General features: G+C 36.8%; 1 protein-coding gene across 30 annotated transcripts in view; it reads left to right on the plus strand.

The window, feature by feature from the left end:
- Positions 1-16,208, plus strand: part of LOC146002413 (uncharacterized) — a 562,931-nt gene that overhangs the window by 298,353 nt on the left and 248,370 nt on the right. For all 30 annotated transcript variants that reach the window (XM_083140199.1, XM_083140200.1, XM_083140202.1 and 27 more), the window contains 5 exons: positions 7,513-7,551; positions 7,692-7,748; positions 9,130-9,162; positions 9,685-9,738; positions 12,579-12,635. In XM_083140199.1, coding sequence (XP_082996325.1) covers positions 7,513-7,551; positions 7,692-7,748; positions 9,130-9,162; positions 9,685-9,738; positions 12,579-12,635 — 240 coding nt within the window. The remainder of the gene's footprint in view (positions 1-7,512; positions 7,552-7,691; positions 7,749-9,129; positions 9,163-9,684; positions 9,739-12,578; positions 12,636-16,208) is intronic.

The raw sequence follows: 16,208 nt of genomic DNA on the forward strand, positions 1-16,208 counted from the left end.
ATCAATTTTTAATAGACACTTGTTTCCAACTACAATCAAAATTTTACATGAATAATGCTAACTCATAGAGACAATAACTATCACATTATATTTATATGATCTGACACATGTACCATGTATAGCAACAGTTCCTATTCTAGTAGTAATATTAATAATATGTCTTGTTTCTGTGTATTCATAATGCCTCAAAATTAATATTTTCATACATTACTAACTTGTTTGAAATTTGAATTCTAAAATGAATTTTCAACCTGATAGTATTATTTAATAATTTGTATAAAATTTGTATTTTTTCCATGAAAATGCCCTTTGTAATTATTTATTGATTCAAAATAATTGTTAGGGTTTCCATAGTAATTTTCAAACTGGAACAAAAAAATGGAACTACCAAAGATATGAAAGAGTAAGAAGAAAAGTTTTATTTGGTATAGGGACTTGTCTAGTTCATTTCTCCATTTTTATGGTCTCCAAGAAATAATTTCTTCTTTCAACCAACATCTTTCTGCAAAGTGGTGTCTTCTTCCTTCTTTCTCTGGTGCTGAATACTTCCAACTTCTTAAAATACTGCTAACCAATGTCAAATACAAAGGCTGTCGCAGAGAAGGTGAGACTAATTCCTGTATACGAAAACAGCGACCTCCATTGGCTAGCAAATGTACTAGGGTGAAAATTTGGTTCATTAGCTGCCGATTGAGACCAAAATGAGCGCAATAGGTGAAAAAGTCGTGACTGCGTAGCAGTTAAAAGACAAGCATGTACATGGACCCCTCCAAGAATCATTAAAATGAAACAAAAAAATTACAAACCACAAATTTTTTATTCAGAATCAGCCATATAGAGTAGACGTACATCTTTTTCAAAATAGGCACCATTGACAGCTAAGCAAGCGTCCATACGCTCCTGCCACTTTGTGAATGTCTGAAAATTCATTGTCAGGTAGCGGTGATCACTTCTTTGTTCGTCATGAAATGACGACCACTTAAAGCGGTCTTTAAAAGTGGGAATAGGGGCCTCCCCCATGGTGCAGTGGTAGCGTCATTGATTTGTAATCAAGGGATCCCGGATTCGATACCCGGTGGAGGCACAAGTGGTTCGGATCCCACTTTAAACTGTAGGTCCAGTCCCGATTAACCTTACAGTGCATAAAGTGGACTTAAAACAGCAACTTAAACCAAAAGTGGGAATAGCCAAAAGTCGCAGGGTGCAAAGTCCATACTGCATGCTGGATGCGGGAAAATTTCTATTTTTTCTTCGTCGCGTAATCCTGAAAAGCCCGCGCGGTATGCGGGCATGCGTTATCGTGGTGCAATATGAAGGAGTTCTTCAAATGCAGCCTCTTTTTTGCTATGTGCCGGCATAGAGTCTCAATCACTCCTTGGTAATACTGTGACTCTACTCAGTCTGTCTTGATCGGCATATGCCTGTTGAAACATTGCGTTTCCGCAGCACTTTTCCCTAAACGCCAACAACATTTTATGGCATGTCGTTGTTCATCTTGAATACTCATCGCGAAAAGCAATGTTATACACAAAAACCTGGAGGGGTAATCGAAACATGTTCCACGCAAATCAACACAGCTGCTCACTAACGTGGTTTTGCAACATGTGACAACTTGCTACGGAAACAGAATGAGTCATCCTACACGATGCAACTATTGCCGAAACCATAGGCAGGGTTGCCAAACCAGGAAAAAATCTGTCTCACCTTCTCTGCAACAGTCTTTGTAGCGTTATATCTCAAGGTAGATCTTTTTTCAATCTGAGTTTTGTAATGTCATAAAAAAAAGTTCATATTTTATGCCATGTATCTCAAACATTGTGCAATCAGTCATCACTGGTAGAATTAACCAAATCTATAGATACAACAGTTTCTCATATTGTACAATTTGTTTTCGTTTAGTTAATGGCTGGTTATTCTACTGATGTGGTCTGAGATAAAGTTATTAAACCAATTTCATCCATGTCTTAATCTTTTATTGTAACCTTTCCAAGCCTGAGGAAGGATTGAAGTCTATTGCAAAATTTGTATGAACAATGGAAGAAACTATTGTTCATTTTTATTCTATTCTGTAGTGATTTGTTTCAGTGTAATAAACATGTAGATGTTAAGTAAGCAAACATTTATTTCTTGATTTGGCAATGATTCAGTACAAACACACACTTCATTAAGCCTTGTATTTCAAATTTGCTAGAAGTAACAATGTTTATGTAAGAGGCAAATATTATTACTTGTAGCAAATATGAGATACATGGTTTGATATAAATACCATGAGTGTGTATTGAAACGTCCCCATTTCAACAAACAAATGCTTCTTCACATAACATACGAGGGTCACAATTTATATTTTGAGCCTTGGCAACACTGATTGAAGTTAGGCGCGATTTGACGTTTGCACGGAATCGTCTGGCATTATTGACCATAACGTACTTCAAATGTTTTGTCAATAGCTTGATTTGTGTTGTTTATGTTGCCTTGGAGATTGCGCGACAACAATAAAATGGAATTAACTCGTAAACATTTTCGTGCGATGATTTTTTACGATTTTCGACGTGGATTATCAAGACATGAGTGCATCGATCAACTTACTTCCACATTTGGCGATGAAGCCCCATCCTTTGCCACTGTGAAACGCTGGTATAACGAATTTAATCGTGGCCGCCATTCGCCCACCGACGAGATTCGCGAAGGTCGTCCAAAATCAGTTGTTGTTCAAGAAAACATTGATGCTGTGCAAAACCTAATACTGCAAGATCGTCATGTGACATACTGTGAGATTGAGGCAACCATAGGCATTAGTTCCACCAGCATATATAAAATATTACATGATCATTTAGCTGTGAGAAAGGTATGTTCTCGTTGGATCCCACACAATTTGACAATAACTCAAAAAGACGCTCGCGTCAATTGGTGCAAACAAATGCTCAATAAATACAATCGTGGTGCTTCAAAAGACGTATATAAGATTGTAACAGGTGACAAATCATGGATATATGCATATGAGCCGGAACGTAAACAGCAGTCGACTGTATGGGTGTTTCAAGATGAACCCAATCCAACAAAAGTTGTTTGCGCTCGAAGCACATCGAAACAAATGGTCGCCTGTTTTTTCAGGAAAACTGGTCATGTGGCAACTATGCCTTTAGAGGAACGTAGAACGGTCAACTCTGAATGGTACACAACAATTTGTTTGCCAGAGGTCTTCGGTCAAATACGGAAAACAAACAAACGTCGTCAGATCATTCTTCATCAAGACAATGCCAGCTGTCACACATCTCGTCTAACAACCGTCTTTATGAACAGTCAAAAAATCGAATTGATGGGTGATCTGCTGTACAGTCCTGATTTGGCACCCAATGACTTCTTCTTGTTCCCGAATGTCAAGAATAAATTGCGTGGACAACGATTTCATCGGCGGAAGACGCCGTTGATGCGTTCAAAAATCATATTATGGAGGTGTCTCAAGAAGATTGGAAAAACTGCTTTGACAAATGGTTCGAACGAATGCAAAAGTGTATTGACCATAAAGGAGAATACTTCGAAAAACAATAAAGCAGTTTTCAATGCCAAATTCCTATTTTTTCATTGTTAGGCTCAAAATACAAATAGTGACCCTCGTATATGACTTATTCCATTGAAGTATAAGTACAAGTAACATAATGTTACATTGGGATAATAGATTTTTACTAAGAATACAGGACCTCCCCGATTGCATAGTGGTAATGCTGCCAGCTTGTAATCAAGGTGTTGGGTATTTAATATCCAATGGAGGAACTTAGTGGTCATTTTAAACTGTGGGTCCAATCCCGATTTGCCTTTTAGAGTGGAAAGCTGCCCGCTCCTCCTCCATATCTTCCTCCACCACTTTCCTGAGACATCTTTCTAGTACCCTTGTGTATAATTTAAAAGCGACTGATGAGAGGCATATTGGTCTGTAGTTATTACAGTAATAGCTACTGCTATTATGTATTGGGATAATGATGTTTTTTCTCCATTCATTTGGTATTTTGTTTTCCTTCCATATTCTTTGAAACATCTTGGTTAAATTCTTAACTACTTCCACACCTCCATATTTTATTAATTCTGGATTTATTCCATCTGATCCTGCTGCTTTTCCTGTCTTCATCAGTTCTATTGCTATTTGTAATTCATCTTCCTTTATTTCCCCTTCTATATCTATGTCTTGAACCTCCATGTATGGTCCATTTATCTCCACTGGGTTATTATTTTCTTTCTGGAATTTTTCACCATAGTGTTTCCACCATACCTCCAACACATCCTTTTTTTCTGTGATCAATTTATCTTCATCTTTAATAGTTCTTATTGTTTTTCCACATTTTCCTCTCAAGTTCTTTACAACTTTCCAAAATTGCCTTGTATTCTTTTCTCTAGCTTTCTCTTCAACCATATTTCCAAATTTTTCCCAGGATGTTATTTTAGCTTCCTTCACTATTTTCTTGACTTCATTTCTTTTTTCAATGTATTTCCTTCTACCTTCTTCTGTCTTAGACATAATATATTTTTCCATGCTTCCTTTTTGTTTTTTACTTTTTTTTTCACTTCTTCATTCCACCAAGATGTTTTCTTTTTCCTTATATCTACTATTTTCTTTCCGCATACTTCTTCGGCAGGTTCTATGAGTGTCTTTTTAATTCTCTTCCATATTTCTTCTATTTTGAGTTGTTCTACATCTGGTCCTTCTGTCAGTCTGGCTGTTACCTGTTCTTTATACTCTTCCTTCTTCTCTTTTTTCTGTAGCTCATTTATCTTAATTGTTTGGTATTTTTTCATTCTGAGCTTTGGTGGTCTCGTGAAGCGTGTGTCCACTATTAGTAATCTATGATCTGTACCCAGTTCAGCACCTCTTACAACTTTAAGATCCATTATGTTTCTCCTAATACTACTAGTGTATATTATGTAGTCTATTATGCTTTTAGCATTTCTTCCTTCAGCCTGGAAAGTTATTTTATGTGCCTCCTTATGTGGGAAGAAGTAGTGTCAAAGAAGCAACTGATTTTCTACACAAAACTCCAGTAATCTCTTGCCATTCTCATTCAATGCCTTTTCTCCCCCATAGTTTCCCATACTAACATGGGCTACCTTCTTATCTTTACCTGTTCTTGCATTTAAGTCTCCCACTATCATTACATACTGTCCCTCCCCTTTACTACTGTCCTCTGGAGTTGTACATAAAATTCTTCTTTATCAAGCTCAAAGACATCTTCTGTTGGTGCATATACGAGGGCCACTATTTATATTTTGAGCCTTGGCAACACTGATTGAAGTTAGGCGCGATTTGACGTTTGCACAGAATCGTCTGGCATTATTGACCATAACGTACTTCAAATGTTTTGTCAATAGCTTGATTTGTGTTGTTTATGTTGCCTTGGAGATTGTGCGACAACAATAAAATGGAATTAACTCGTGAACATTTTCGTGCGATGATTTTTTACGATTTTCGACATGGATTATCAAGACAAGAGTGCATCGATCAACTTACTTCCACATTTGGCGATGAAGCCCCATCCTTTGCCACTGTGAAACACTGGTATAACGAATTTAATCGTGGCCGCCATTCGCTCACCGACGAGATTCGCGAAGGTCGTCCAAAATCAGTTGTTGTTCAAGAAAACATTGATGCTGTGCAAAACCTAATACTGCAAGATCGTCATGTGACATACTGTGAGATTGAGGCAACCATAGGCATTAGTTCCACCAGCATATATAAAATATTACATGATCATTTAGCTGTGAGAAAGGTATGTTATCGTTGGATCCCACACAATTTGACAAAAACTCAAAAAGACGCTCACGTCAATTCGTGGAAACAAATGCTCAATAAATACAATCGTGGTGCTTCAAAAGACGTATATAAGATTGTAACAGGTGACGAATCATGGATATATGCATATGAGCCGGAACGTAAACAGCAGTCGACTGTATGGTTGTTTCAAGATGAACCCAATCCAACAAAAGTTGTTCGCGCTCGAAGCACATCGAAACAAATGGTCGCCTGTTTTTTCGGGAAAACTGGTCATGTGGCAACTGTGCCTTTAGAGGAACGTAGAACGGTTAACTCTGAATGGTACTCAACAATTTGTTTGCCAGAGGTCTTCTGTCAAATACGGAAAACAAACAAACGCCGTTGGATCATTCTTCATCAAGACAATGCCAGCTGTCACACATCTCGTCTAACAACCGACTTTATGAACAGTCAAAGAATCGAATTGATGGATGATCCACCGTACAGTCCTGATTTGGCACCCAATGACTTCTTCTTGTTCCCGAATGTCAAGAATAAATTGCGTGGACAACGATTTTTGTCGGCGGAAGACGCCGTTGATGCATTCAAAAACCATATTATGGAGGTGTCTCAAGGATTGGAAAAACTGCTTTGACAAATGGTTCGAACGAATGCAAAAGTGTATTGACCACAAAGGAGAATACTTCGAAAAACAATAAAGCAGTTTTCAATGCCAAATTCCTGTTTTTTCATTGTTAGGCTCAAAATATAAATAATGACCCTCATACTTTGATATATTCTATATCAAATTTAACTATAATTAGTCTTGAGTTAACTGGTTCCCAGCCACTGACCTTTGTTTCATATTCCTGACTTGTTACAATTCCTACCCCTTCTTTTGCTCTTCTTCCCTGTCCAACACCTGAATATCTCAAGGTATATCCCTCCTCAAGCCTTTGTATGCCATTTCCTTTCTTTCTTACTTCACTAATTCCCATTAGGTCTATCTTACGTATCTTCATTTCCTGTACTAATTCAACTTCTTTTCCTAATAGTTCCATGTTCCCATTCTCGTTTTCCTTTTCCAGTCCGGTCGTTGTTGTGTTGCTCTGTCCATTCCGAGGCTCCTGTTTTCTCTCTGAATCCGTTAATACCCTTGCGTGGGGGATTGGCCCAACGCAGGGTGGATTTATTTAGGGTTTATTCCCTTAGGGCAGTTGGCTTTACCATGCCTTTTGAGTCTGCCCCACCCTTGGTTTTTTGTCAGGGTATCCTTCCCTTAGCCTTTGGGGATCCCTCCCCTCCCTGCAAGGCAGCAGGGGCAGTGCTTCTTTAATGTCGGCACTTCCTCACCATGTCACAGTGCTGTCAATGGGCTTTTCTGGGTTTTAATGAGGATGGTCCTGCCACAAGCCAACCTGCCCAGACCCTGTTAGCTCTGCCGCCTCGGTCCTGGACTGCTTATTTGGCATTGTCTTATTTGAAACTAACCACCATATCTGATGGCTGTTCGCTATCCGCCACCTGCGACTTGCATGGTTTCTGAGGGTCGCCCCTCCCATAGGAGGCTGGGACTATGAAATATAACAGCATAATTAACCAGATCTCAGAATAGCAAATGCAGAAATGACAAACAAAAATATTTTTGAATTATCCTCATATTCTGTGGACAGTTTTTTTTTTTCTAGTTGAAACTTGCAGGCCATATAAACACCAACAATTTTTTCTTGTGCAAAACAATGAATATTAACCATTTTAACCACTTTTTTCAGCTGGAGAGCGACTCACCAAGGGTCAGCCACTCACAACAGGTAAGGTTTAAGTATTTTCTTTACAGTAATAACAATCTGTTGATATTAGAAATATTGTTAATATAATTAATTTATTTTGTTGCAACATGAATGAATGCACTTAAGAACTTGGCTCATTTTGTTGATTGATTAAATTGTAGGTGAACCTGGAAAACAAAGTACTGGAGAGTCTGAAGAGGATGAAAGAAAAAATTCAGGTTAGATAATGGCTTCTAATTAAAAAAGTTGTTAGTTATTAAGGCAAAAATAGGATTCAATCAGTAAAAGCACCATATCAATAAAATTATATCTAGTGAATTCAGTGAACCCTTTTCTTAGCTGTTAAATTCCAAGATAAAATTATGCAGTAAAGATTGGTAATAATTGTGAACCTTAAATTAATATCACTCATGATTTATCCTTCTTGTATATATGAATGGCTTATTGCAGAAAGGGACCTGAGTCACATTTTTGAGGTATCGGAGTTAATTTTTTCATCTCCACTGTGTCTAGCAGCATACTGCAGGGGGGTGCATTGAGGGTTGCAAAATTAACTATTCATTATGTTGAATATTTGAGCCAACAACGGCACATTTCTTTCTTACACTATTAATATTATACGATTTTTCATTGTTTTTCTCAGAATTGTGCCAAAGTGACTCAGGTCCCTTTCTGCAATAAGCCATTCATATGTATTATTTATAACCCATTGAGCGTCCGGGCCTACCTACCGACTGCTGGTCTCACTCCCACCTGATCACCCAACCAGTTACGTGGTGAAGTGTAGTCAGCATGGCGAACCCCCAGTCTTTGTTGTAGGTTTTCATGACCAGGCTGTGCTACTCGCTCGTAGCTCCCCAATTTCCTTATGATGGTGGGTGGCAGTTCCATACATAGATCGAAATATCAGGAGAAAGGTTGTTATGCTTCTTTCAGGAGATTTGAATTTGCAGGCATCCTGTAGCTCGAGCCCAAAGCATGATGCTTTAGACTGCACTGCCATGGTGCAGGACATATGTATTACTTGCATTGTAGTATTAAGGACATATGTATTACTTGCATTGTAGTATTATTCCTCTTGTAGTGTATGGTTATTGCCAACATTTAAACATGTTTTTTTTTTATGTAACATTTTGGGAGAACACATGCTTCCTTCATCAGACATTTATTTATGATATTTGAAATATTTATTTCTTAATAAATGTCTGAGAAGTGAACATGTGTTCTCTCAAAATTTTACATCAAAAAACATGTTTAAATACTTGTAACAACTGTAAACAACACAGAAATAACTTATGCATTATAGCATTGTCGTTCGATAATTTCAATTTTTCTATTTTCGAATGTAAAAATGTTTAACACAAATGATGCCAGTGTTTCACTGTAGTTTAATACTTAGCATATGCTTACTAACACAAGATTTTCAGATTCTGATTGCAGAAAAAAATTGAAAAGTCATTTATATTTCATATTTTATGTTACAGAACCTCATAATCATGGATATCTACCATACCAACATTGAGTCAACATTCTCTGTAATTAGATTTATATTGCCTATGTTAGTTTCAAATATACATTAATGTTGACTTTTATTTATAGCACCAGAAACCACTACTGCTAAATCGAAAACCAGTAAGTAAAAATTATTGCCACTGTAAAACTAAATTATTATATAGTTTTGATAGTTTGTCACGTCAGCAAGAGCACTTTTCATATTATAATTCATATTTTATCTCTTTTGACATTTTTACTAAATAACAAACTTACAAAATATAAAGTATTTATAAAATGTATTGAAAATAATTATAACCTTATCTCTGCCTACTAATGAGTGTTCTATTTTTCATTCACATGTGAAAAGCACATTGCTTCAATGCATTGCTGGGGCCAGTACAGTGGAACTCCGATTTTACGTTCCCGGATTTTCCATTTTTCCATATACATTCAATCCTTATGGTCCCAAAATAGCAAAATATTATAAAATTTTCCTCAATTTTACATTTTCCTGCATTTTAAGTTTTTCTGGCTTGGTACCCTGAAAAAGGTAAAATCAAGGTTCTACTGTATATGAAAAAGCTCAGGAAACAGCTGCCAAGATCTGTTATTCCTGGACTGTAAACATCTTATTAACTGTATTATTTAATTACATTTTAGGTAAACCAGAAGCACCAGGTTCTGGAGTGTCTGATAAGGAGAAAAAAAATTCAGGTTAGCAAGTTCTCATGCATCTGACATTCTTTGTATGTAAACTATGCCCATGTAACTTTTAACACACATTTTATCACCCTCAGCTCTTCTCCTGCAATGTGACACTGTCTTCTTTGCTTGTTGGCTTCATTCATTGATTCATTACAAAGATGAATGTCATCATATGTCCTTCCTTACGTATAATTTAGGAAAAGATGTTCAACTGCTGGTACTCGCTAAGAATGCTCTTGTTACTACTTCTTACTTGGTGCTACAACTCTCTACGAGTTTTGGCCTACTCAATAATTTTCTTCCATTTAATTCTATCCTGGGCATCCTTCTTCCAATTTGAGATCTTCATTATTCTAATATCATTTCTAACATCATCTTCCCATCTAACTTTAGGCTTACCTACTGGCTTCTTGACAAATGGTTTCCATTTATATATATCTCTGACTGTTCTCTCATTGGACAATCATTTGATATGCCCTAACCAGCTTAATCTTTGGGCTTTTATGAATTTAATTATATTCTTATGTTTAATCAACTGGAATAGCTCTTAATTTGTTTTTATTCTCCAAGAGCCATCACTCATTTTGGAGGTGCCAAATATTTTTCTTAATATTCTCCTTTCAAATTTTAGAAGGTTTTGTATTGGGCTATCTTTCAGGACCCATGCGTTACAGGTATATGTTGTCACTGGTGTAATGATGTCCAATATAACTTAAGCTTTGATTTTTTTACAGATGAGATTATTTTGTAATAATTTTTTATTTGCATAAAAAGCTTTGTTTCCTGCTATAATTATATCTCTTATTTCTTCTTCTATTGAATTATTGGTATTCAAAATTAAACCTAAGTATTTAAAAGATTCAACATTATCAAGACTCATTGTGTCTGTTATTAGTTTATTTTCTTTATTTGGTTTCCTCCCACATTTCATATATTTTATTTTACTTTAATTTACTATTAGATCATATTTTATTGCCTCATTTTTCAACATTATGAATGTGTCTAACGTGGCCTGCTTTGTTCTTGCCATTATTAATATATCATCAGCATAGGCAGATAGCTGTTTTAATCGGGTAAGAGATATTACCTCATATTTCAAGTTTGGATATTATCCCATCCATTACGATGCTGAATAGTTGTGCTGACAAAGGGTCCCATTGTTTCACTCTGGATTTTACTTCAAACTGATGAGTAAGATCATTATAAATTTTCACTTAGTATTAGTATTAGCTCTAGTATTCTGCAGTGTATTCTCTTGTTACTACTGTAGTGATTTTCCGCCGCTAATGACTATTTTCTCTATATATTCTGCAATGAAAAGTATGCCACAATCTCAGGTCGTTCTGCCCTGGCTTCGTTGCAAATTCTGCTCTTCACTTGTCAAAAGTTTGTTTCACAAATATAGGCTCCACTGTCACCTGTGACGCTGCAAGAAGCTTACATAACTTCGCACAGCAACCCTTTACACTGACATTCGCACACCTCCTCTCTGATCATTTTATGTTAGGATTTTGTTTTTTGCCAAAAAGAAAAGAAGGCCTTTCACTCTCCAACTGTGCTAGACTACATATTTAAGTAAAAAAACAATTTAGTTGTGAACCAAGGTTGCGAATTAGTTATTTCAAATACATTAATTCATTCACTGACTTGGTGGCTGAGATAATCAAGTGGTCAACTTTCGAACTTGTCACCAAAGTTCCTGTGTTCAAATCCCTGCCTGGGTATGAATGTTCTTTGTGAGTGTCCCTCCATCAATTTCATCTCATCTTTACAATTAGTCAGTGGCAGAGAATCAGCTCTAAATAACAAAAATACAAATACAAATTAATTCATTCATGCTGAAAATGTAGCAAATAGTACAAGGTTGTTGTTAGGAAATTGTAGCACCATGTACATGAATTTTACCCTTATATTAATTAATATGATATCATCAGAATTCTTTTAGTAAGTCATAAACTGTTTATATTCAAAAGGTGTATGTACATCATTGTTGACTGACTATGTACCTGATTCTGAAAATTAGTAAAAAAGATAAGGTGCTTTGTGCTATGTGCTATGCACAATGCCATGAAGGCATATAGGGGGTGCGGGCATGGCCAGATTAAGACGAAATTGGGTCTGATGCTGAAACAATGAAATACCGTCGATTTTTTCTGTACAACTAACTTTCAAGGTGAAAAATTTACTACGTCGCACTTACCGAACAATAATAAAGTGGCAACAATCGCCAAGATATTGCAAAAAACGCAGCTAAATTACTAAGTAAACTGTTTAACGTCAAATTGATAGCATTAACTTGAAATCCTCGCTAAACAATAAACACAATGACGTTATAGTTACGTCAGAGCACAAAGAATAATAGTAACTGTATGATAAGTAATGCTGTGTCTAGGCATCCGAAATTGGGGCTCCAAATTTCATTCTAAGATTTATTTTCAGGTTAATATAGCAAAAGAAAACTGTTCAGGTTTTGGAAAATTCTCGTCTGTTTTCATCTGGGCCTATTTCAGGAATGGACCTAATGCTGCAGCATCAATAGCACCCATCTTAATCCGGCCCTGGGTGTGGGGTTAGGGACCCACACTTTCTTGATGAAGGCCAAAGTTGGGGGTGATGTGATCAGCACCATGTCCCTGGCTGCCTTTACCCCCAAGAGTTTCCTCCAGGTACCCACTTTATACGACGTTGGGTGGATGCCAGAGCCCCTTGAATAGGTGGAAAAAATCCCGGTTCTGCCCTGCTGGGGATCGAACCCAGGTCTCTCGTATGGTAGTCAGATGCCCTAATAACTGAGGTACCATGGCTACTGAAAATTTAGTAATATTCTTAATTCTTCTGTATATTTTCAGTCAAGCCTACATCAGTCACCTCCACATCTTCTGAAGGAAAACAACCAGCACTTGAAGGTTAGAAAAATTCCCTTTTAACTTTTATATTTAAATAGTCTATTATTGGGTTAGAACTTGTTTTCTGTCATAAGATTACAAGTTTTGTATGTGACTCATAATGTAGGTCTCTCAAATCTTTCATTGAATATAGTTTGTTGTTCAGGATGATGTCATTATAACAGATTAACTAAAATTGCTTGAATTCTAGTAATAAAATCAGGCCCATAGCCAGAATTGATATCCAGGGGAATGTCTCATGGGTTATCAGGGGGGAGCTTTGTAAATCGAGTCAATTTTTCAAAAGTTTAACAGTTTTAAATGAAGGTAATTATGTGTATGGGGGAAGGTGTCATTAAGTTACATAAAGTTTAGAAATATCACACAAATACTACATTTTTCTATATCTTTTAAAATATATTGTTAATTGGCTGCTACTGAAATCATCCCTTACTACACACTCCATACTATGTTTGATGATACAGATATTTATATTACACAAGAAAAGATGGACAATATTCAATCATAGTGCCTACCGTATATTCCACTCCCCGGCCGAAACAATAAAACTCCCCTTTGTTCCCAAAACTTGGGAGCTGTTAACCTTTGATGCAGATGCAGAGGGAATTTGCATAATGATATCAAAGTCACAGATGTCTGTATAAATGGGAGGTCGCAACAGGGACAACGCAGGTACAGATAAAGAAGCTCCCCTGTGAAGAAACTTTCTGAAGTCTAGAGAAGAGAATCTTCTAAATACTTGCCGCTACTTAAGACTTCTTCTTATAAACAAGATGAACGAATGTAATAGCTGCTGTTCATGCTCCCTGAATTTATCCTTCACCAAAGTTGTGAGCAAAATAATTTCTATTGTCTACATTTTCACTTTTCACTGCAAACAAATTACACAAAATAGTTTTACCTAATGTCAAGGGGGCTGACCTTAGTGCCAGAGGGGGGGGGGGCTGATGGCAGTTCCGGGTGGGCAGGCCCCTGCCTGGCTACGGGCCTGAATAAAATACTTAATATTTCTAACAAGTAGCTTATAAATTTAAATTATGTCTGGTATGGAATAGATATGATAGTGAGAGTAGCTACAAAATGCATGGTATTTTCTCCACAACTCACCTGTTCATTTCCCTGAGAGAACCTCTTCATCTTCACTTTATTTTCTGAAGATGGCAGTGATATCAACTCCCGAAAGCTCAGAATCTTGTCCAGAACTTATGTGGTCATTCAACCAATAGCGTCTATTTCTTCAGATGGGTGATGTGAAATTTTGTCTGAGAGAATGTCTTTATTTTATTAATCTCTGAAAATGTATTCAGGGTTACTGTTTTGAAGCTTGAGCTCTCCTGGTCATTATTCCTACTGAATCTCTTCATTTCTTCTGTCTTTGAAGATGAGAGTGATATTAGCTCTCCAAAGCTGGAAACTTTCTCCAGAACTCACCTGGTTGTTATCCTAAGATATTTTTTCACCTCAGTCCCAAAGACGAGAATTAAGTTAATTGTTAAAAGCTTGTAGTTTTCTCCAGTAATCACATGGTCATTGACTCAACAAAATGTCTTTGTTTCTTGGGTTTCTGAAGATGAAAGTTGTGTTAGCTCTAGAAAGCACAGAATGTTCTCCAGAACTCACTTTGTTGTTAATCTGAGATAATTTCTTCACCTCAACCCCCACATGATGAGATTGGTCTTAGCTCTTCAAAGCTTGGAATCTTCAAAAGAACTCACCTGGTCATCAATTTAAGAGAATCTCCTCACTCCCTGAAGATGAGAGTGACATTAGCTCTTCAAAGCTTGCAATCTACTCTAGAACTCAGAGAACCTGTCTCAATTTCAGTACGTGAAGATGATATGATGTTAGCTCTCGAAAGTTCAGAACATTGTCCAGAGCTCACCTGGTCATAAACAAGAGAGAACATCTTCACTTCTATCCCTGTAGAGTGATGTTAGATCTAGGATTTTCATAATCTCCAGAATTCACTTGGTAATTAATATGAGAGAATCCCTTCAGTTCTTCAGTCCCTGCATATGAGAGAAACAGACTCTGGAAAGCTCAAAATCTTCTCCCAAACTTCCTTGTTAATTTTCCTGAGAGAATGGAATGTCTTCATTTCTTAAAAATTCGCCTGGTTATTATTAAGAGCATTTCTTCATTTCATTAATATCCTCAAGTCTCTGAATATGAGTGATGTTATCTCTAAAAAGCTTGGAATCTTATCTGCAAGTCACGTTGTTGTTAACCTTTTTTTATTAGCCTTTATGATCCTTGAAAATGTCTTCAAGGTTACATCTTTGAAGCTTGGGATCTTCTTCAAAATTTACCTAGTCATTATTTATACACAATTTCTATATTTCTTCAGTACCTGAAGATGAGAGTGATAGTACCTCTCGAATGCTTGTATTTTTTTCCGGAACTTGCCTAGTTCTTAGCATCATATACAGAGTGTCCGAAAAGTCACGCAACCCGGTGTTTACGACCGTATAACGGAATAGCGAAACGGAATGAGAAGAAACGATTTCTGCCAAGAGAATGCCCTGTATATTGGGAAAATTTAGAGAGACAAACATATGTAAGAACATGCATGATTTAATAACAAATAAGCAAAGTGTTGCCAAAGGCGGAAAAAAAATATTTGCAAATCGTGTGTATTGATGCACAGAACTCATTGAGGTAAATTATTGCAACATTTCACAATACCAACGAACAATTTGGATGGCCATCTAATGAATTTGACAGAAAAAGAACTTTGACGAAGTTTCAAAAACATTGCAGAAGGGAATAAATGGCCTGTTCCAAAAATCGATGTTTTCACAATATTATACAGGACACTGGCAACACTGTTGCTGTCACGTGTCACTAACAGATGTGTTTCACCTCAGGCTATCACACTAAGGCACTTTTAACGACAAAGGAGAAAGTTGGTTATTCTCGAACATATGCAATAAATTACATACACCTTGCAACCCTGAAAAGTGGGTACAGAAGAACGTGTATCAATTGTTATGTTTTCTGTGCCTTAGGTGGTTGCTGTTTGCCGCGAACGGCATTCCAGATTGTGTCTACTTATGCTGACGTCGTGTGTGTGTTTTTAAAATGCCATATTCTACACAGGAAAGAGTGTTTATTGTTGAAGAATATATCCGAACATCGTCATATTCTTGCGTAAGAGAAGCATTTAGGGATACCCACATTTCAGGGTTGCAAGGTGTATGTAATTTATTGCATATGTTCGAGAATAACCAACTTTCTCCTTTGTCGTTAAAAGTGCCTTAGTGTGATAGCCTGAGGTGAAACACGTCTGTTAGTGACACGTGACAGCAACAGTGTTGCCAGTGTCCTGCATAATATTGTGAAAACATCGATTTTTGGAACAGCCCATTTATTCCCTTCTGCAATGTTTTTGAAACTTCGTCAAAGTTCTTTTTCTGTCAAATTCATTAGATGGCCATCCAAATTGTTCGTTGGTATTGTGAAATGTTGCAATAATTTACCTCAGTGAGTTCTGTGCATCAATATACACGATTTGCAAATTTTTTTTTTTCCACCTTTGGCAACACTTTGCTTATTTGTTATTAAATCATGCAT

The sequence above is a fragment of the Lepisma saccharinum genome, chromosome 18 (genome assembly GCF_977018435.1).
Source record: "Lepisma saccharinum chromosome 18, izLepSacc3.1, whole genome shotgun sequence".
Lineage (NCBI taxonomy): Eukaryota > Metazoa > Arthropoda > Insecta > Zygentoma > Lepismatidae > Lepisma > Lepisma saccharinum.